The following is a 23,144-nucleotide window of genomic DNA, read 5'->3' as shown; positions in this document are numbered from 1 at the left end:
GTTGTAGCTGCTGCTGTTGTAGCTGTTGTTGTAGTAGCTGTTGTTGTAGCTGTTGTTGTTATAGCTGCTGTTGTTGTAGCTGTTGTTGTAGTAGCTGCTGCTGTTGTAGCTGTTGTTGTAGTAGCTGCTGCTGCTGTTGTTGTAGCTGTTGCAGCTGTTGTTGTTGCTGCTGCTGTTGTTGTAGCTGTTGTTGCTGCTGTTGTTGTAGCTGCTGTTGTTGTAGCTGCTGTTGTTGTAGCTGCTGCTGTTGTAGCTGTTGTTGTTGTAGCTGTTGTTGTAGCTGCTGCTGTTGTTGTAGCTGCTGCTGTTGTAGCTGTTGTTGTTGTCGCTGCTGCTGTTGTTGTTGCCGCTGCTGCTGGCTACACGGGACCATCATCCGCCGTGTCACAAGTCAACTGACTTACACAGCAAGAGAGCTCACACACAGCGTCTACTGACAAAGTGTGATGACTCACTCTCACTGTGTGTAAGTACTTACACAGTGAGTACTGACACACAGTGTGAGTACTCACTCTCACTGTGCACCAGTACTTACACAGTGAGTACTGACACACAGTGATAGTGTGACTAATGACACAGCGAGTACTAACACATAGAGTGAATTACTGACAGTGCAAGTAACAACATTGAGAGTGCTGACACAGTGAGGGTGCTCACACAGTGAGTACTGACACAGTGATAGTACTGGCACACAGTATTGACACAGTGTGACTAATGACACACACGGTGAGTACTGACACAGTGATAGTACTGGCACACAGTAAGATTACAGACACAGTAAGAGTACTGGCACACAATGAGTATTGACACAGTTTGACTAATGACACACACGGTGAGTACTGACACAGTAATAGTACTGGCACACAGTAAGATTACAGACACAGTAAGAGTACTGACACAAGTGACACTGATGAATGGCACACAGTGAGAGTGCTGACAGCGAGGTCTGACACTCAACGTGAGTACTGACACAGTGAGTACTGACACAGTGAGTATTGAAACAGTGTGTACTGGCACAGTGTGAGCATTGACACAGCGAGTTTTGGTATGACGGCAGTCGCACAGAACTGGCACACAGCGAGTAGTGACACACAGCGAGTAGTGACACACAGTGAGTAGTGACACAGTGAGTAGTGACACAGTGAGTAGTGACACACAGTGAGTAGTGACACAGACTAGTGACACACAGTGAGTAGTGACACACAGTGAGTAGTGACACAGTGAGTAGTGACACAGTGAGTAGTGACACACAGTGAGTAGTGACACACAGTGAGTAGTGACACAGTGATTAGTGACACAGCGAGAAGTAACACAGTGAGTAGTGACACACAGTGAGTAGTGACACACAGTGAGTAGTGACACACAGTGACTAGTGACACAGTGAGTAGTGACACACAGTGAGTAGTGACACACCGTGCGTAGTAACACAGTGAGTAGTGACACACACAGTGAGTAGTGACACACACAGTGAGTAGTGACACACAGTGAGTAGTGACACACAGTGAGTAGTGACACAGTGAGTAGTGACACACAGTGAGTAGTGACACACAGTGAGTAGTGACACAGCGAGTAGTGACACAGCGAGTGTAGTAGTCGTGGTAGTCGCAGTGTGCGTGTTGGATGGACTTTTTATTTATTTTTTACAATAATGTCTAATAGTGTATTGTTTTACATTGCTCTGTTTTGTCTTTGTTACCTTTTATTGTTTCATTGTATGTAATGGAAGAGATTAGGGATTAATAAAGTACAACCATAACCTCAATCATATAAAGATAAATCTATGCATTCTTATATAAAGACAAGTCCAGATAGTGTGGCCAAGGTATATCAAATTGTTGTTTATATTTACATATTTACAAGTAAACTTGGGTGGGCAGCAGGGGCGTTTGCTCTGCCCTATCCTCTCATCTCCTCTCTAGACAATGACAAGTGTTTTGACTTGCCATCCTTCAAGCAAAGGATCCAAAGGCATTTTTGTGCTTATCGTTGACACCGATAAAAGACTGTCATATTCAATCTCGATTTGAAGCTTTCGTGACTACAGGGATCCATACTCTTTGGTTCTTTTGGTAAAGTCACGTAGTAGGTATAAAATAAAATAAATCACGACGTCTCGATCGCAACACAAGCGGTCGTCCTCAGGCGGAAAAAAATAAAATCCAGCAGTGGAACTGCTGAACCAGCGAGAGAGCAGCTACAGCAACAAGGAGGTTATAGATGTGGTGAAGGAAGATCACAGCGAGAGAGCAGCTACAACAACAAGGAGGTTATAGATGTAGTGATGGAAGAACACAGTGAGAGAGCAGCAACAACAACAAGGAGGTTATAGATGTAGTGATGGAAGATCACAGCGAGAGAGCAGCAACAACAACAAGGAGGTTATAGATGTGGTGATGGAAGATCACAGCGAGAGAGCAGCTACAACAACAAGGAGGTTATAGATGTGGTGAAGGACGAACACAGCGAGAGAGCAGCTACAACAAGGAGGTTATAGATGTGAAGGAAGAACACAGCGAGAGAGCAGCTACAACAACAAGGCGGTTATAGATGTGGTGAAGGAGGAACACAGCGAGAGAGCAGCTACAACAACAAGGAGGTTATAGATGTGGCGATGGGCAAGCAAGCGGGGTCTGAGCTGGAAAGGAATTCCATCCCCGGACGCAAGCACCTCAGTTGTGTTAATGGGGGACATTAGGGAGAGAGGGATTAGGGAGGGAGATGAGCATGAATGACCTTCCTTAGCCGCATAAGAGTATCATGCCCGCAAGTATGCGCCCAACAGCAGTGTTAATGAGAGATTAGCACCATGAGAGTGCAATCTAAAGGGCCTGTGAGCATTGTCTCAAACGCACTCTCCCTGTCTGATTGTATTATCTGAAATACACATGAGAAGCCATACTTAAGAGGAATATCTCAGCTTAAATTAACATTAAGATTAGACTGTTGTGATGTCATTATTCGGTCTTAACCATCAATATTTGCTCCTTTTCTCACTCACCTCCATGTCACCTGCTGTCCCTGCCCTGCCGACATCCTCATGCCCTCTCTCCCTCTCTTTTTACTCTGAAGGCACCAGAGTGAACATGAAAGAAATATGATCAGTAAACAAGTGGTGTTTCTTGCCATGGCAATTATTATGATTATATGGAGAATCATTAACTCATCTCTTTTACTACTGTTTACTTCTATCATCTGACTGGAACTCATTTTCTCACTGCTCTCAACTTTTCTTCTTTTCTGAGGCTGCCCAAAAAACTCACGAATGTCACTGCCACCCTTCCTGTTGCTCGTGATGACACTCACTGTGAATGTCACTGCCACCCTTCCTGTTGCTCGTGATGACACTCACTGTGAATGTCACTGCCACCCTTCCTGTTGCTCGTGATGACACTCACTGTGAATGTCACTTCCACCCTTCCTGTTGTTCGTGATGACACTCACTGTGAATGTCACTGCCACCCTTCCTGTTGCTCGTGATGACACTCACTGTGAATGTCACTGCCACCCTTCCTGTTGCTCGTGATGACACTCACTGTGAATGTCACTGCCACCCTTCCTGTTGCTCGTGATGACACTCACTGTGAATGTCACTGCCACCCTTCCTGTTGCTCGTGATGACACTCACTGTGAATGTCACTGCCACCCTTCCTGTTGCTCGTGATGACACTCACTGTGAATGTCACTGCCACCCTTCCTGTTGCTAGTGATGCCACTCACTGTGAATGGCACTGCCACCCTTCCTCTTGCTCGTGATGACACTCACTGTGAATGAGGGCTGACTGTAATAAAACTGCGTGCACTTTAATCAAATAAACACTAATAATGACATTTATCATAAGTACAGCCATATACTCTACTATACGAATATGCAATAAATGAGAGCGACGACTGTCTACAAATATGACACATGCAGCGCAACATAAATTATTGACACTTTACTCAGACTTCACGTGGGCTTTCTGACAAATATAACGTAATAGAGACATTCACGTTAGTTGAACACGCCCGTGAGCGCCACTGTTGGTCGCTGGGTGAATGTGTGGCTAATTCACTTTCCAAGTAACTTACTTAGCTATGATAGCTAACGTTACTGATGGTTGATTGATTAGCAATCGCAAATTAGCCCGTTTTCACCAAAAATGTTTGTTTTCACTCGACAGTGATATAGCCTACGTAACACTCATATAACTTTCTAGTTTTCCACTTGTTAATACATTTTAAAGTAATGAAATGGAGAGACAGTACAGTGCGTGACATTGATTGTACCTACCCACAGCAGTCGAGCAACGGCTGCTGCTGGGGTAGGGCAACACCACGTGACCACCACACGCAGAACTGCAGTACACCGTGATACTAGAACCGGTAGCAGTAATAATGATGGCAACTTGTTAAGTTTGGTTATGATTATTATTACAGTTGCTCATGATTATTTCGTACGGCGGTGCGTGATTTGCTTGTCGTACCATAGCATTTTTTAAATGTTTTATAACAATATATTGGGGGGGGGGACATTGAGCATATTTGAATATTATAATTGCGGCCTTGGTTTAAAGCGATTTGAAGCATGTTTTATTTTTAAAACGGAAATATGATTTTGGGGGGGGGGGGGGCAGAGCATTGTGATGTCATATTTGAGGGGGGGTCTGACTTTTTGTGACGTCGTGTGACGAGGGGGGGGGGGGTCAAAAATCGTCCAAAATCGCGTGACGTCATTTATGGACGGCCCCTAACCACGAAACTCAACTTCACCACTGAGCAGCTCACCCCTCCCATCTCATTCACCCCCCCTCCTCCACCCCTTCTTCACTCTACACTCACCTCTTACTCAGCCACTCACCACCCCTCACTCACCACCCCCTCACCCTCTACCTCACTCACCGTGCAGTGTCCACTCACTCAACACTCACCTCTTACTCAGCCACTCACCACCCCTCACTCACCACCTCCACTTCCTCTTAATTCATGGACACGTGAACAAAGACAAAGATCCCCCGTGTAGCCTCAGCAGGCCGTTGGGGCAAGTGCTGTTCGCGAGCACCGATCAAGGGCGGCACTGTGCACAGTGGGGTGGGTGGCCAGCACCACGCCCGACCGCCTTTGTCTCCCTAGAGACGATGTTCACACTTCGCATCAGGGACTCGTTTCAAGCTGAGTCGACCTAGGGGAAGCCCAGAACCGGTTTAGATAATCGCCACTGGTGGTGGCCGTCGGCTTCATAGCGCAGCTGCACTCCCGCTCATCACTACCACAACCACCATCACCTAACTACTATAACTACCACTACAACCACTAGCACCATTACCTAACTACTATAACTACCACTACAACCACTAGCACCATTACCTAACTACTATAACTACCACTACAACCACTACCACAACCACCACTACCTAACTACTATAACTACCACTACAGCCACTACCACAACCACCATCACCTAACTACTATAACTACCACTACAACCACTACCACCATTACCTAACTACTATAACTACCACTACAACCACTACCACCATTACCTAACTACTATAACTACCACTACAACCACTACCACAACCACCATTACCTAACTACTATAACTACCACTACAACCACAACCACCATTACTTAACTACTATAACTACCACTACAACCACTACCACCGTTACCTAACTACTATAACTACCACTACAACCACTACCACAACCACCATTACCTAACTACTATAACTACCACTACAACCACTACCACAACCACCATTACCTAACTACTATAACTACCACTACAACCACAACCACCATTACCTAACTACTATAACTACCACCACTACCACAATCACCATCACCTAACTACTATAACTACCACTACAGCCACGATCACCATTACCTAACTACTATAACTACCACTACAACCACAACCACCATTACTTAACTACTATAACTACCACTACAACCACTACCACCGTTACCTAACTACTATAACTACCACTACAACCACTACCACAACCACCATTACCTAACTACTATAACTACCACTACAACCACTACCACAACCACCATTACCTAACTACTATAACTACCACTACAACCACAACCACCATTACCTAACTACTATAACTACCACCACTACCACAATCACCATCACCTAACTACTATAACTACCACTACAGCCACGATCACCATTACCTAACTACTATAACTACCACTACAACCACAACCACCATTACTTAACTACTATAACTACCACTACAACCACTAACACCATTACCTAACTACTATAACTACCACCACTACCACAATCACCATCACCTAACTACTATAACTACAACTACAGCCACAATCACCATCACCTAACTACTATAACTACCACTACTACCACAATCACCATTACCTAACTACTATAACTACCACCACTACCACAATCACCATCACCTAACTACTATAACTACCACTACAACCACTACCACCATTATCTAACTACTATAACTACCACTACAACCACCATTACCTAACTACTATAACTACCACTACAACCACAACCACCATTACCTAACTACTATAACTACCACTACAGCCACTACCACAACCACCATTACCTAACTACTATAACTACCATTACAACCACAACCACCATTACCTAACTACTATAACTACCACTACAACCACAATCACCATTACATAACTACTATGACTACCACTACAACCACTACCACCATTACCTAACTACTATAACTACCACTACAACCACTACCACCATTACCTAACTACTATAACTACCACTACAACCACTACCACAACCACCATTACCTAACTACTATAACTACCACTACAACCACAACCACCATTACTTAACTACTATAACTACCACTACAACCACTACCACCGTTACCTAACTACTATAACTACCACTACAACCACTACCACAACCACCATTACCTAACTACTATAACTACCACTACAACCACTACCACAACCACCATTACCTAACTACTATAACTACCACTACAACCACAACCACCATTACCTAACTACTATAACTACCACCACTACCACAATCACCATCACCTAACTACTATAACTACCACTACAGCCACGATCACCATTACCTAACTACTATAACTACCACTACAACCACAACCACCATTACTTAACTACTATAACTACCACTACAACCACTAACACCATTACCTAACTACTATAACTACCACCACTACCACAATCACCATCACCTAACTACTATAACTACAACTACAGCCACAATCACCATCACCTAACTACTATAACTACCACTACTACCACAATCACCATTACCTAACTACTATAACTACCACCACTACCACAATCACCATCACCTAACTACTATAACTACCACTACAACCACTACCACCATTATCTAACTACTATAACTACCACTACAACCACCATTACCTAACTACTATAACTACCACTACAACCACTACCACCGTTACCTAACTACTATATACTTATCACTACAACCACCACCACAACCACCATTACCTAACTACTATAACTACCACTACAACCACAACCACCATTACCTAACTACTATAACTACCACTACAACCACAACCACCATTACCTAACTACTATAACTACCACTATAACCACAACCACCATTACATAACTACTATAACTACCACCACTACCACAATCACCATCACCTAACTACTATAACTACAACTACAGCCACAATCACCATTACCTAACTACTATAACTACAACTACAGCCACAATCACCATCACCTAACTACTATAACTACCACCACTACCACAATCACCATCACCTAACTACTATAACTACAACTACAGCCACAATCACCATCACCTAACTACTATAACTACCACCACTACCACAATCACCATCACCTAACTACTATAACTACAACTACAGCCACAATCACCATTACCTAACTACTATAACTACCACTACAACCACCACCACCGCCAGCAGCAGCAGCAGCGCGGTCGCTCCTCACACGCGGGCGGGAGGGGGAGACGGAGTCCCCCATCGTGGCCACTCAGCCACTGGGGGACATTCACTGTCTCCACTCAGCCACTGGGCGACATTCACTGTCTCCACTCAGCCACTGGGGACATTCACTGTCTCCACTCAGCCACTGGGGACATTCACTGTCTCCACTCAGCCAGTGGGGGACATTCACTGTCTCTACTCAGCCAGTGGGGGACATTCACTGTCTCCACTCAGTCAGTGGATACATTCACTGTCTCCACTCAGCCACTGGGAGACATTCACTGTCTGCACTCAGACACTGGGGACATTCACTGTCTCACTCAGCCAGTGGGGGACATTCACTGTCTCCACTCAGCTACTGGGGACATTCACTGTCTCTACTCAACCACTGGGGACATTCACTGTCTCCACTCAGCCACTGGGGACATTCACTGTCTCCACTCAGCCAGTGGGGGACATTCACTGTCTCTACTCAGCCAGTGGGGGACATTCACTGTCTCCACTCAGTCAGTGGATACATTCACTGTCTCCACTCAGTCAGTGGAGACATTCACTGTCTCCACTCAGCCACTGGGGGACATTCACTGTCTGCACTCAGACACTGGGGACATTCACTGTCTCACTCAGCCAGTGGGGGACATTCACTGTCTCCACTCAGCCAGTGGGGACATTCACTGTCTCCACTCAGCCAGTGGGGATATTCACTGTCTCACTCAGACACTGGGGACATTCACTGTCTCCACTCAGACACTGGGGACATTCACTGTCTCTACTCAGCCACTGGGGGACATTCACTGTCTCACTCAGCCAGTGGGGGACATTCACTGTCTCCACTCAGCCAGTGGGGACATTCACTGTCTCCACTCAGCCACTGGGGGACATTCACTGTCTCCACTCAGTCACTAGGGGACATTCACTGTCTCCACTCAGTCAGTGGGGGACATTCACTGTCTCCACTCAGTCACTGGGGGACATTCACTGTCTCCACTCAGCCAGTGGGGACATTCACTGTCTCCACTCAGCCAGTGGGGACATTCACTGTCTCCACTCAGTCACTGGGGGACATTCACTGTCTCCACTCAGCCAGTGGGGACATTCACTGTCTCCACCCAGCCAGTGGGGACATTCACTGTCTCCACTCAGTCACTGGGGGACATTCACTGTCTCCACTCTGCTAGTGGGGACATTCACTGTCTCCACTCAGTCAGTGGGGGACATTCACTGTCTCCACTCAGACACTGGGGACATTCACTGTCTCCACTCAGACAGTGGGGGACATTCACTGTCTCCACTCAGACACTGGGGACATTCACTGTCTCCACTCAGACACTGGGGACATTCACTGTCTCCACTCAGCCACTGGGGGACATTCACTGTCTCCACCCAGCCAGTGGGGACATTCAGTGTCTCCGCTCAGCCAGTGAGGGACATTCACTGTCTCCACTCAGCCAGTGGGGACATTCACTGTCTCACTCAGACAGTGGGGACATTCACTGTCTCTACTCAGCCACTGGGGGACATTCACTGTCTCCACTCAGCCAGTGGGGATATTCACTGTCTCTACTCAGCCACTGGGGGACATTCACTGTCTCACTCAGCTACTGGGGGACATTCACTGTCTCTACTCAGCCACTGGGGGACATTCACTGTCTCCACTCAGACAGTGGGGACATTCACTGTCTCCACTCAGCCAGTGGGGACATTCACTGTCTCCACTCAGCCACTGGGGACATTCACTGTCTCCACTCAGCCACTGGGGGACATTCACTGTCTCACTCAGACAGTGGGGACATTCACTGTCTCAACTCAGCCACTGGGGGACATTCACTGTCTCCACTCAGCCACTGGGGACATTCACTGTCTCCACTCAGCCACTGGGGGACATTCACTGTCTCACTCAGACAGTGGGGACATTCACTGTCTCCACTCAGCCAGTGGGGACATTCACTGTCTCCACTCAGCCACTGGGGGACATTCACTGTCTCACTCAGACAGTGGGGACATTCACTGTCTCCACTCAGCCACTGGGGGACATTCACTGTCTCACTCAGCCACTGGGGGACATTCACTGTCTCCACTCAGCCACTGGGGGACATTCACTGTCTCACTCAGACAGTGGGGACATTCACTGTCTCCACTCAGCCACTGGGGGACATTCACTGTTTCCACTCAGCCACTGGGGGACATTCACTCAGAGTGGTCTCCTTTGTTTGACCAGAGGGAAACACTGAGATTCACTCTACCCAGAGTAGACTCATCTTACTAAATTGGAGCCCCTGAGATAATTTCTAGCGAATTTATTCATTATTTGACCAGGTGCGAGTTATTTAGATGAACTGTCTCTATTGAGCGATTCCTTTATTTAACCTTTAACATTCACTATCTTTAGTGAATGATTCATGTGTTTAACCATGCGAGAGTTGTTGAGATGCACGCTCTACTGATAGGGACCATTAAGATTTACTATCCAGATTGAATGACTCCTTTATTTAACCAGTTAAGAGCCATTGCGATTCACTATCTCTCGTGAGTAACTCCGTTTTGTAATCCTGCGAGAGCCATTGAGGTTCACTCGATGCAGTGAAATACTCCTTTAACCAGGTGGGAATCCTTTACTTCTCTAGTGAGTGCATCCATTATTTAACCAGGTGAGAGCCATTGAAATTCACTCTCTCTAGTGAGGTGGTGAGGGGGTGAGGGGGGCGGTGGTGAGGGGGTGAGGGGGAGGCGGTGGTGAAGGTGGTGAGGGTGGTGAGGGGGTGAGGTGGTGTGTGTACACAGTTTGTGTGTGTACATTGTTTTTGTGTGTGTGTACATGGTGTGTGTAGGGGTATCGTGGTGTGTGTGTACATGGTGTGTGTGTACGTGGTGTGTGTCTGTGTACGTGGTGTGTGTACATGGTGTGTGTGTGTACATGGTGTGTGTGTCTGTGTACATGGTGTGTGTCTGTGTACATGGTGTGTGTCTGTGTACGTGGTGTGTGTGTACATGGTGTGTGTGTACATGGTGTGTCTGTGTACGTGGTGTGTGTCTGTGTAGTGGTGTGTGTAGAGGTATCGTGGTGTGTGGAGGGGTACCACGGTGCGTGTATCGGGTGGAGTGGAGGGACCTCTGAGTCTGATTCTCCTCTCTCTCTGGTCACAGGTCAGACCTTCGTGGACTGTGGAGGCCTCAAGTTCCTGCTGAGCCTGCTCAAGCACCACGCCTGCCAGGGCCTCATGCTGCGCTTTGTGAGTCACGCGGAGAGGGGGGGGTGAGAGACAGAGAGAGTTAGAGAGTTAGTTAGTTAGTTAGTGAGAGAGTTAGAGAGTTAGTTAGTGAGAGAGAGATAGAGAGAGAGTTAGTAAGTGAGTTAGAGAGAGTTAGTGAGTGAGTTAGCGAGAGAGTTAGTTAGTGAGTGAAAGAGTTAGAGAGAGAGATAGAGAGTGAGTGAGTGAGAGAGTTAGTGAGTGAGTGAGAGAGTTAGTGAGTGAGAGAGTTAGTGAGTGAGTGAGAGTGTTAGCGAGAGAGTTAGTGAGTGAGAGAGTTAGAGAGAGAGTTAGTGAGAGAGAGTTAGCGAGAGAGTTAGTGAGTGAGAGAGAGAGTTAGAGAGAGAGTTAGTGACTGAGAGAGAGTTAGCGAGAGAGTTAGTGAGTGAGAGAGAGAGTTAGAGAGAGAGTTAGTGACTGAGAGAGAGTTAGCGAGAGAGTTAGTGAGTGAGAGAGAGAGTTAGAGAGACAGTTGAATAGTGAGTGAGAGAGTTAGAGAGTTAGTGAGTGAGAGAGTTAGAGAGTTAGTTAGTGAGAGAGTTAGAGAGAGAGTTAGTGAGTGAGAGTTAGAGAGAGAGTTAGCTAGTGAGTGAGAGAGATAGAGAGTTAGTGAGTGAGTGAGAGAGTTAGTGAGTGAGTGAGTGAGAGAGTTAGCGAGTGAGTTAGAGAGAGAGAGATGGGTTAGAGAGAGAATTAGTGAGTTAGTTAGTGAGTGAGTGAGAGAGTTAGCGAGTGAGTTAGAGAGAGAGTGATGGGTTAGAGACATTACTCCACGTTATTGACGTCCTAACAGACGAACCTTACAGCTCACAATGAGGGAGACAGACTTAGAAGACAAATGTCAATGTGGAGTGGGAGCGATCTCAGGGTGTCTTGTCGAGTGCTTGTAGAATCGCCAGTGTGAATGGGGCCGTCCATAAATGACGTCACGCACCTGGGGGGTGGGGTCAGACAATTGTGACGATGTGTGACGAGGGGGGGGGGGGTTGAGAAATGTGACGTCACTTCAAAATGCGCAACTTTAAATATAGACAACACGTTCTACTTAATTAAATAGACTTTTTAATAAGTGGTTTCTCCTACAACATCAAGAGTGCAGCGCCACATTAAATTCGCACTACAATGACAATAGTTTAAAGCGATTTGAAGCATGTTTTATATTTTGGGGGGGGGGCAGAGCTTTGTGACGTCATATTTGAGGGGGGTCTGACTTCTTGTGACGCCGTGTGACGATGGGGAGGGGGGGTAAAAAAATCGTCCAAAATCGCGTGACGTCATTTATGGACGGCCCCAATCATCCTGCCGGATAAGCCTGCTGTTTGTGTACTTTGTGTACATTCTTGTGTTTATACCTCGGATGTGTGCGCCGTGTTGTTGGCGTCTTGCCTAGCAAGTCCGTCCTGCGCCGTGCGATGTTGCTGTGCCGTGTGTGCCCTGAGCGTCTCTCGCGTCTCTGCACTTCACCGCCTCGTCTACAAGTTGTCACTTGGGGATTGCGTCTTGAGGTGCAGCAGCGATCTCGCGTGCGATCCGTTCTGCCTGCTCCTCCTCCTCCCGCTTGTGCCGCTCCTCCTCCTCCTCTATCCGCCGCTCCTCCTCCTCTATCCGCTCCTCCTCTATACCCTCCTCCTCCTCTATCCGCCGCTCCTCCTCCTCTATCCGCTCCTCCTCCTCTATCCGCCGCTCCTCCTCCTCCTCTATCCGCTCCTCCTCTATCCGCCGCTCCTCCTCCTCTGCCGCGATGAGCTTCAGCCGTGCCAATCTGGCGGAGCCGTAGACACGAGACCAAGTGCCAGTGCAGAGTGGCGCCGTCTTACACAGTGGAGACGCTTGCACCGGGGGCACCATCTTGCTGGCCTGCTGCAGCTGCTGGACGTCTCGAGAGAGAGAGTTAGAGAACGAGGTGGAGAACGAGGTACAGAACGAGGTAGAGAGAGAGGTAGAGAACGAGGTGGAGAACGAGGTAGAGAACGAGGTAGAGAACGAGGTAGACAACGAGGTAGAGAACGAGGTAGAGAGAGAGGTAGAGAACGAGGTAGAGAGAGAGGTAGAGAACGAGGTAGAGAACGAGGTAGAGAACGAGGTAGAGAGAGAGGTAGAGAACGAGGTAGAGAGAGAGGTAGAGAACGAGGTAGTGAACGAGGTAGAGAACGAGGTAGAGAGAGAGGTAGAGAGAGAGGTAGAGAACGAGGTAGAGAACGAGGTAGAGAACGAGGTAGAGAGAGAGGTAGAGAACGAGGTAGAGAGAGAGGTAGAGAATGAGGTAGAGAACGAGGTAGAGAACGAGGTAGAGAGAGAGGTAGAGAACAAGGTGGAGAACGAGGTGGAGAACGAGGTAGAGAGAGAGATAGAGAACGAGGTAGAGAAGGAGGTAGAGAACGAGGTAGAGAGAGGTAGTGAACGAGGTAGAGAGAGAGGTAGAGAATGAGGTAGAGAACGAGGTAGAGAACGAGGTAGAGAATGAGGTAGAGAACGAGGTAGAGAACGAGGTAGAGAACGAGGTAGAGAACGAGGTAGAGAGAGAAGTAGAGAACGAGGTGGAGAACGAGGTGGAGAACGAGGTAGAGAGAGAGATAGAGAACGAGGTAGAGAAGGAGGTAGAGAACGAGGTAGAGAGAGGTAGTGAACGAGGTAGAGAGAGAGGTAGAGAATGAGGTAGAGAACGAGGTAGAGAACGAGGTAGTGAACGAGGTAGTGAACGAGGTAGAGAGAGAGGTAGAGAACGAGGTAGAGAACGAGGTAGAGAGAGAAGTAGAGAACGAGGTGGAGAACGAGGTGGAGAACGAGGTAGAGAGAGAGATAGAGAACGAGGTAGAGAAGGAGGTAGAGAACGAGGTAGAGAGAGGTAGTGAACGAGGTAGAGAGAGAGGTAGAGAATGAGGTAGAGAACGAGGTAGAGAACGAGGTAGAGAGAGAGGTAGAGAACAAGGTGGAGAACGAGGTGGAGAACGAGGTAGAGAGAGAGATAGAGAACGAGGTAGAGAAGGAGGTAGAGAACGAGGTAGAGAGAGGTAGTGAACGAGGTAGAGAGAGAGGTAGAGAATGAGGTAGAGAACGAGGTAGAGAACGAGGTAGAGAATGAGGTAGAGAACGAGGTAGAGAACGAGGTAGAGAACGAGGTAGAGAGAGAGGTAGAGAACGAGGTAGAGAACGAGGTAGAGAACGAGGTAGAGAGAGAGGTAGAGAGAGAGGTAGAGAACGAGGTAGAGAACGAGGTAGAGAATGAGGTAGAGAACGAGGTACAGAACGAGGTAGAGAGCAAGGTAGTGAACGAGGTGGAGAACGAGGTAGAGAACGAGGTAGTGAGAGAGGTAGAGAGAGAGGTAGAGAACGAGGTGGAGAACGAGGTAGAGAGAGAGGTAGAGAACGAGGTAGAGAACGAGGTAGAGAGAGAGGTAGAGAACGAGGTAGAGAACGAGGTAGAGAACGAGGTAGAGAACGAGGTAGAGAGAGGTAGAGAACGAGGTAGAGAACGAGGTAGAGAACGAGGTAGAGAACGAGGTAGAGAGAGGTAGAGAAGGAGGTAGAGAACGAGGTAGAGAGAGAGGTAGAGAACAAGGTGGAGAACGAGGTGGAGAACGAGGTAGAGAACGAGGTAGAGAGAGATAGAGAACGAGGTAGAGAAGGAGGTAGAGAACGAGGTAGAGAGAGGTAGTGAACGAGGTAGAGAGAGAGGTAGAGAATGAGCTGGGGAACGAGGTAGAGAACGAGGTGGAGAACGAGGTAGAGAACGAGGTAGAGAACGAGGTAGAGAGAGAGGTAGAGAACGAGGTAGAGAACGAGGTGGAGAACGAGGTAGAGAGAGAGGTAGAGAGAGAGGTAGAGAGAGAGGTAGTGAACGAGGTAGAGAGAGAGGTAGAGAACGAGGTAGAGAACGAGGTAGAGAGAGAAGTAGAGAACGAGGTGGAGAACGAGGTGGAGAACGAGGTAGAGAGAGAGGTAGAGAGAGAGGTAGAGAACGAGGTGGAGAACGAGGTGGAGAACGAGGTAGAGAGATAGGTAGAGAGAGAGGTAGAGAGAGAGGTAGTGAACGAGGTAGTGAACGAGGTAGAGAGAGAGGTAGAGAACGAGGTAGAGAACGAGGTAGAGAACGAGGTAGAGAGAGAAGTAGAGAACGAGGTGGAGAACGAGGTGGAGAACGAGGTAGAGAGAGAGGTAGAGAGAGAGGTAGAGAACGAGGTGGAGAACGAGGTGGAGAACGAGGTAGAGAGATAGGTAGAGAGAGAGGTAGAGAGAGAGGTAGTGAACGAGGTAGTGAACGAGGTAGAGAGAGCGGTAGAGAACGAGGTAGAGAACGAGGTAGAGAACGAGGTAGAGAGAGAGGTAGAGAACAAGGTGGAGAACGAGGTGGAGAACGAGGTAGAGAGAGAGATAGAGAACGAGGTAGAGAAGGAGGTAGAGAACGAGGTAGAGAGAGGTAGTGAACGAGGTAGAGAGAGAGGTAGAGAACGAGGTAGAGAACGAGGTAGAGAATGAGGTAGAGAACGAGGTAGAGAACGAGGTAGAGAACGAGGTAGAGAGAGAGGTAGAGAACGAGGTAGAGAACGAGGTAGAGAGAGAGGTAGAGAGAGAGGTAGAGAACGAGGTAGAGAACGAGGTAGAGAATGAGGTAGAGAACGAGGTACAGAACGAGGTAGAGAGCAAGGTAGTGAACGAGGTGGAGAACGAGGTAGAGAACGAGGTAGTGAGAGAGGTAGAGAGAGAGGTAGAGAACGAGGTAGAGAACGAGGTAGAGAGAGAGGTAGAGAACGAGGTAGAGAACGAGGTAGAGAACGAGGTAGAGAGAGAGGTAGAGAACGAGGTAGAGAACGAGGTAGAGAACGAGGTAGAGAGAGAGGTAGAGAACGAGGTAGAGAACGAGGTAGAGAACGAGGTAGAGAACGAGGTAGAGAACGAGGTAGAGAGAGAGGTAGAGAACGAGGTAGAGAGAGGTAGAGAAGGAGGTAGAGAACGAGGTAGAGAGAGAGGTAGAGAGAGAGGTAGAGAACAAGGTGGAGAACGAGGTGGAGAACGAGGTAGAGAGAGATAGAGAACGAGGTAGAGAAGGAGGTAGAGAACGAGGTAGAGAGAGGTAGTGAACGAGGTAGAGAGAGAGGTAGAGAATGAGGTAGAAAACGAGGTAGAGAACGAGGTAGAGAATGAGGTAGAGAACGAGGTAGAGAACGAGGTAGAGAACGAGGTGGAGAACGAGGTGGAGAACGAGGTAGAGAACGAGGTAGAGAGGTAGAGAACGAGGTAGAGAACGAGGTGGAGAACGAGGTGGAGAACGAGGTAGAGAACGAGGTAGAGAGAGAGGTAGAGAACGAGGTAGAGAACGAGGTAGAGAACGAGGTAGAGAGAGGTAGAGAACGAGGTAGAGAACGAGGTAGAGAACGAGGTAGAGAACGAGGTGGAGAACGAGGTAGAGAATGAGGTAGAGAACGAGGTAGAGAACGAGGTAGAGAACGAGGTGGAGAACGAGGTGGAGAACGAGGTAGAGAACGAGGTAGAGAGAGAGGTAGAGAACGAGGTGGAGAGAGAGGTAGAGAACGAGGTAGAGAACGAGGTAGAGAATGAGGTAGAGAACGAGGTACAGAACGAGGTAGAGAGCAAGGTAGTGAACGAGGTGGAGAACGAGGTAGAGAACGAGGTAGTGAGAGAGGTAGAGAACGAGGTGGAGAACGAGGTAGAGAGAGAGGTAGAGAACGAGGTAGAGAACGAGGTAGAGAGAGAGGTAGAGAGAGAGGTAGAGAACGAGGTAGAGAACGAGGTAGAGAACGAGGTAGAGAGAGGTAGAGAGAGAGGTAGAGAGAGGTAGAGAACGAGGTAGAGAACGAGGTAGAGAGAGGTAGAGAGAGAGGTAGAGAGAGGTAGAGAACGAGGTAGAGAGCGAGGTAGAGAAGGAGGTAGAGAACGAGGTAGAGAGAGAGAGGTAGAGAACGAGGTAGAGAACGAGGTAGAGAGAACGAGGTAGAGAACGAGGTAGAGAGTTGGTGACTGTATCGCTGTGTGAGCGTAGTGGGGAGCGGTAGTGTAGTGACCTGCGCGCTGCGCTACGAACCCGGCGACCCGGGATCCATTCCCACTCACGGCCAACACCAGTGACGACTATAGAAGCCGGACTCCCCTAGGTTGACTCAGCCTCAAAGGAGCAGCTGGTGCAGAGTGTGAACATCGCCACTAGGGGGACAAAGGCGACCGGGTGTGGTGCGGTCAGTCGCCTCCTCGTGTGCCGTGCCGGCATTCACAGGTGCTCGTTTACAGCACTTGCCACGACAGTACGTTAAGACTATGCAGGGGAACTTTGTCTTTGTATGTTTGAGAGTGTGGGAGAGTGTGTGTGAGTGTGTGAGAGTGTGTGAGGGTGAGTGTGTGAGAGAGTGTGGGTGAGTGTGTGAGAGTGTGGGTGAGTGTATGAGAGTGTGGGTGAGTGTGTGAGGGTGAGTGTGTGAGTGTGTGAGAGAGTGTGGGTGAGTGTGTGAGAGTGAGTGTGTGAGAGAGTGTGGGTGAGTGTGTGAGAGTGTGGGTGTGTGAGTGTGAGTGTGTGAGAGAGTGTGGATGAGTGTGGGTGAGTGGGTGAGTGTGTGAGAGTGTGTGAGTGTGTGTGAGTGTGGGTGAGTGTGGGTGAGTGTGTGAGAGTGTGTGAGGGTGAGTGTGAGTGAGTGTGTGAGAGAGTGTGGGTGAGTGTGTGAGAGGGTGGGTGAGTGTGTGAGAGTGTGTGTGAGTGTGTGAGAGGGTGGGTGAGTGTGTGAGAGTGTGTGAGAGTGTGGGTGAGTGTGTGTGAGTGTGGGTGAGTTTGTGAGAGTGTGGGTGAGTGTGTGTGAGTGTGTGAGAGAGTGTGGGTGAGTGGGTGAGAATGAGTGTGTGTGAGTGTGTGAGAGGGTGGGTGAGTGTGTGTGAGTGTCTGAGAGGGTGGGTGAGTGTGTGAGAGTGTGTGTGAGTGTGTGAGAGGGTTGGTGAGTGTGTGAGAGTGTGTGTGAGAGTGTGGGTGAGTGTGTGTGAGTGTGGGTGAGTGTGTGAGAGTGTGGGTGTGTGTGTGAGAGTGTGTGAGAGTGTGGGTGAGTGTGTGTGAGTGTGTGAGAGAGTGTGGATGAGTGTGGGTGAGTGGGTGAGTGTGTGAGAGTGTGTGAGTGTGTGAGAGTGTGGGTGAGTGTGGGTGAGTGTGTGAGAGTGTGTGAGGGTGAGTGTGAGAGAGTGTGTGAGAGAGTGTGGGTGAGTGTGTGAGAGGGTGGGTGAGAGTGTGTGTGAGTGTGTGAGAGGGTGGGTGAGTGTGTGAGAGTGTGTGTGAGAGTGTGGGTGAGTGTGTGTGAGTGTGGGTGAGTTTGTGAGAGTGTGGGTGAGTGTGTGAGAGTGTGGGTGTGTGTGTGAGAGTGTGTGAGAGTGTGGGTGAGTGTGTGTGAGTGTGTGAGAGAGTGTGGATGAGTGTGGGTGAGTGGGTGAGTGTGTGAGAGTGTGTGAGTGTGTGAGAGTGTGGGTGAGTGTGGGTGGTGTGTTGAGGAGTGTGTGGTGAGTGTGTGAGGGTGTGTGTGTGAGTGTGTGTGGGTGTGGTGAGTGTGTGAGTGGTGGGTGTGTGTGAGTGTGTGTGAGTGTGTGGTGTGTTGTGTGAGAGTGTGTTGGGTTGGGTGGTGTGAGTGTGTGTGAGTGTGTGGGTGAGTGTGTGAGAGAGTGTGGGTGAGTGGGTGAGAGTTAGTGTGTGTGTGTGAGAGTGTGATAGTAACTGTGTTTGTATGGGGATGAGTGTGAGTGTGTATATGAGAGTGAGTGTATGTGAGTGAGTGACTGTATGGGGATGAGTGAGTGTGTATAGAAGAGTGAGAGTGTGTGTGATAGTGGCTGTATGGGGATGAGTGTGAGTGTGTATATGAGAGTGAGGAGCGGTGGTGCAGCGGTTAGCTCACTGCACCACGAACCCAGGGACCCGGGTTTGATTCCCGCTCACGGCCAAAGCCAGTGACGATTATCTGAACCGGTCCTGGGGCTCCTCTAGGTCCACTCAGCCTCAAACTGGTATCCGGTGCGGTGTGTAAACATCACCACAAGGGAGACAAAGGCGGCCGGGGCTGGTGCCGGCCACCCCCTTGTGCGCCGTGCCGCCCTTCACAGACGCCGCTCGCTACCGACGCTTGCCCCGACAGCTGCTGAAGGCTGTCAGGGCGACCTTTGTCTTTGTTGGTGAGCGTGGGGTGAGAGGGAGCGAGGCAGAGCGAGCGAGCGACGTCATCACCGAGGGGTGCGAGTGGCAGTGAGTGACAGTGAGTGAGTGACAGTGAGTGACAGTGAGTGACAGTGAGTGACAGTGAGTGAGGGACAGTGAGTGAGTGACAGTGAGTGACAGTGAGTGAGTGACAGTGAGTGAGTGACAGTGAGTGACAATGAGTGACAGTGAGTGAGTGAGTGACAGTGAGTGACAGTGAGTGAGTGACAGTGAGTGACAGTGAGTGAGTGACAGTGAGTGACAGTGAGTGAGTGACAGTGAGTGAGTGACTGTGAGTGAGTGACAGTGAGTGACAGTGAGTGAGTGACAGACAGTGAGTGACAGTGAGTGAGTAACAGTGAGTGACTGAGTGAGTGACTGAGTGAGTGAAGGATAGTAAGTGACAGTGAGTGAGTGACAGTGAGTGAGTGACATTGAGTGAAAGTGAGTGAGTGACAGTGAGTGAGTGAAAGTGAGTTAGTGACAGTTACAGTGAGTGACAGTGAGTGACAGAGAGTGGCGGTGAGTGAGTGACAGTGCGTGACAGTGAGTAACAGTGAGTGAGTGACAATGAGTGAATGACAGTGAGTGAGTGACAGTGAGTGAGAGTGAGTGACTGTAAGTGGCATTGAGTGAGTGACAGTGAGTGAGTGACAGTGAGTGAGTGACAGTGAGTGAGTGACAGTGAGTGACAGTGACTGACAGTGAGAGACAGTGGGTGAGAGTGACAGTGAGTGAGAGTGAGTGACAGTGAGTGAGTGACTGCGAGTGAGTGACAGTGAGTGACTGAGTGAGTGACAGTGGGTGACAGTGAGTGAATGGCTGCGAGTGACAGCGAGTGAGTGACAGCGAGTGATAGTGAGTAACTGAGTGAGTGACAGTGAGTGAGTTACAGTGAGTGACAGTGAGTGAGTGACAGTGAGTGACAGAGTGAGTGAGTGACAGTGAGTGACAGTGAGTGAGTGACAGTGAGTAACTGAGTGAGTGACAGTGAGTGAGTAACAGTGAGTGACAGTGAGTGTGTGACAGTGAGTGACAGTGAGTGACCGTGAGTGAGTGACTGTGAGTGACCGTGAGTGAGTGACTGTGAGTGACAGTGAGTGAGTGACAGTGAGTGACATCGAGTTACAGCGAGTTACAGTGAGTGACAATGCGTGAGTGACAGTGAGTGACAGTAAATGAGTGACAGTGAGTGTGATTGAGTGTGAGTGAGTGAGTGACAATGAGTGACAATGAGTGAGTGACAGTAAGTGAGTGACAGTGAGTGACAGTGAGTGACAGTAAATGAGTGACAGTGAGTGACAATGAGTGAGTGACAGTGAGTGACAGTGAGTGAGTGACAGTGAGTGACAGTGAGTGACAGTAAATGAGTGACAGTGAGTGAGTGACAGTGAGTGGCAGTGAGTGACAGTGAGTGGCAGTGAGTGAGTGACAGTGAGTGACAGTGAGTGACAGTGAGTGAGTGACAGTGAGTGAGTGACTGAGTGACAGTGATAGTGAGTGACAGTGAGTGACAGTGAGTGAGTGACTGAGTGACAGTGACAGTGAGTGAAAGTGAGTGAGTGACAGTGAGTGACAGTGAGTGAGTGAAAGTGAGTTAGTGACAGTGAGTGACAGTGACAGTGAGTGACAGTGAGTGAGTGACAGTGAGTGACAGTGAGTGAGTGACAGTGAGTGACAGTGAGTGAGTGACAGACAGTGAGTGACAGTGAGTGAGTTACAGTGACTGAGTGACAGTGAGTGAGTAACAGTGAGTGACTGATTGAGTGAAGGATAGTAAGTGACAGTGAGTGAGTGACAGTGAGTGAGTGATAGTGAGTGACAGTGAGTGAGTGACCGTGAGTGACAGTGAGTGAGGGACAGTGAGTGAGTGAGTGACAGTAAGTGACAGTGAGTGAGTGACAGTGAGTGTGAGTGAGTGAGAATGAGTGAGTGACAGTGAGTGAGTGAGTGACAGTGAGTGACTGACAGTGAGTGATAGTGAGTGACAGTGAGTGAGTGACAGTGGCAGTGAGTGAGTGACAGGGAGTGACAGTGAGTGAATGACAGTGAGTGACTGAGTGAGTGACAGTGAGTGAGTGACAGTGAGTGACAGTGAGAGACAGTGAGTGAGAGTGACAGTGAGTGAGAGTGAGTGACAGTGAGTGAGTGACAGTGAGTGAGTCAGTGACAGTGAGTGACAGTGAGTGAGTGACAGTGAGTAACAGTGAGTGAGTGACAGTGAGTGACAGTGAGTGAGTGACAGTGAGTGACTGAGTGACAGTGAGTGACAGCGAGTTACAGTGAGTGACAATGAGTGAGTGACAGTGAGTGACAGTGAGAGTGACAGTGAGTGAGTGAAAGTGAGTGTGAGTGAGTGAGTGCCAGTGAGTGACAGTGAGTGACAGTGAGTGAGTGACAGTGAGTGAGTGGCTGTGAGTGACAGTGAGTTACAGTGAGTGCCTTAGTGAGTGACAGTGAGTGACAGTGAGTGGGTGACAGTGAGTGACAGTGAGTGACAGTAAATGAGTGACAGTGAGTGAGTGACAGTGAGTGTGAGTGAGTGACAGTGAGTGAGTGATAGTGAGTGACAGTGAGTGACAGTGAGTGATTGATAGTGAGTGAGTGACAGTGAGTGAGTGATAGTGAGTGAGTGACAGTGAGTTACAGTGAGTAACAGTTAGTCAGTGACAGTGAGAGAGTGACAGTGAGTGAGTGACAGTGAGTGACAGTGAGTAACAGTGAGTGAGTGACAGTGACAGCTACTGAAGCAGCTGAATCAGCAACTGAAGTAGCTAATTTAGCAACTGAAGCAGCTGAATCAGCTACTGAAGCAGCTGAATCAGCTCCTGAAGCAGCTGAATCAGCTACTGAAGCAGCTGAATCAGCTACTGAAGCACCTGAATCAGCTACTGAAGCAGCTGAATCAGCCACTGAAGCAGCTGAATCAGCTACTGACAGTGAGTGACAGTGAGTGAGTGACAGTGAGTCACAGTGAGTGAGTGACAGTGAGTGACAGTGGGTGACAGTGAGTGAGTGACTGTGAGTGACAGTGAGTAACAGTGAGTGAGTGACTGTGAGTGACAGTGAGTGACTGAGTGACAGTGAGTGACAGCGAGTTACAGTGAGTGACAATGAGTGAGTGACAGTGAGTTACAGTGAGAGTGACAGTGAGTGAGTGAAAGTGAGTGTGAGTGAGTGAGTGCCAGTGAGTGACAGTGAGTGTGAGTGAGTGAGTGACAGTGAGTGACAGTGAGTGAGTGACAGTGAGTGAGTGAGTGACAGTGATTGAGTGGCTGTGAGTGACAGTGAGTTACAGTGAGTGCCTTAGTGAGTGACAGTGAGTGAGTGACAGTGAGTGAGTGACAGTGAGTGGGCTGACAGTGAGTGACAGTGAGTGAGTGACAGTAAATGAGTGACAGTGAGTGAGTGACAGTGAGTGTGAGTGAGTGAGTGACAGTGAGTGCGTGATAGTGAGTGACAGTGAGTGACAGTGAGTGATAGTGAGTGAGTGACAGTGAGTTACAGTGAGTAACAGTTAGTCAGTGACAGTGAGTGAGTGACAGTGAGTGAGTGACAGTGAGTGACAGTGAGTAACAGTGAGTGAGTGACAGTGACAGCTACTGAAGCAGCTGAATCAGCTCCTGAAGCAGCTGAATCAGCTACTGACAGTGAGTGACAGTGAGTGAGTGACAGTGAGTGACAATGAGTGAGTGACAGTGACAGTGAGTAGTGACAGTAAATGATTGACAGTAAATGAGTGACAGTGTGAG

At 48.7% G+C, this 23,144-nt stretch overlaps 2 protein-coding genes across 3 annotated transcripts in view; both read left to right on the top strand.

Moving 5' to 3' along the window:
- LOC116938262 (uncharacterized) overlaps window positions 1-23,144 on the top strand; it is a 226,427-nt gene that overhangs the window by 91,755 nt on the left and 111,528 nt on the right. For both annotated transcript variants that reach the window (XM_076053902.1, XM_076053864.1), the window contains exon 6: window positions 11,116-11,201. In XM_076053902.1, the coding sequence (XP_075910017.1) occupies window positions 11,116-11,201 (86 nt within the window). The remainder of the gene's footprint in view (window positions 1-11,115; window positions 11,202-23,144) is intronic.
- LOC142930623 (uncharacterized) lies at window positions 12,961-18,667 on the top strand. The gene is made up of 3 exons (XM_076073610.1): window positions 12,961-12,984; window positions 15,631-16,140; window positions 16,561-18,667. Exons 1-3 carry the CDS (start codon window positions 12,961-12,963, stop codon window positions 17,014-17,016), a joined length of 990 nt encoding a protein of 329 aa, XP_075929725.1. The 3' UTR covers window positions 17,017-18,667.

The sequence above is a fragment of the Petromyzon marinus genome, chromosome 1, assembly GCF_048934315.1.
Source record: "Petromyzon marinus isolate PM22_M1 ecotype Great Lakes invasive population chromosome 1, UKy_Petmar_22M1.pri1.0, whole genome shotgun sequence".
In the NCBI taxonomy this organism is placed as follows: Eukaryota; Metazoa; Chordata; class Hyperoartia; order Petromyzontiformes; family Petromyzontidae; genus Petromyzon; species Petromyzon marinus.
The sequence above is the reverse complement of the archived record's forward strand: the minus strand, read 5'-3'. Positions and strand labels throughout refer to the sequence as shown.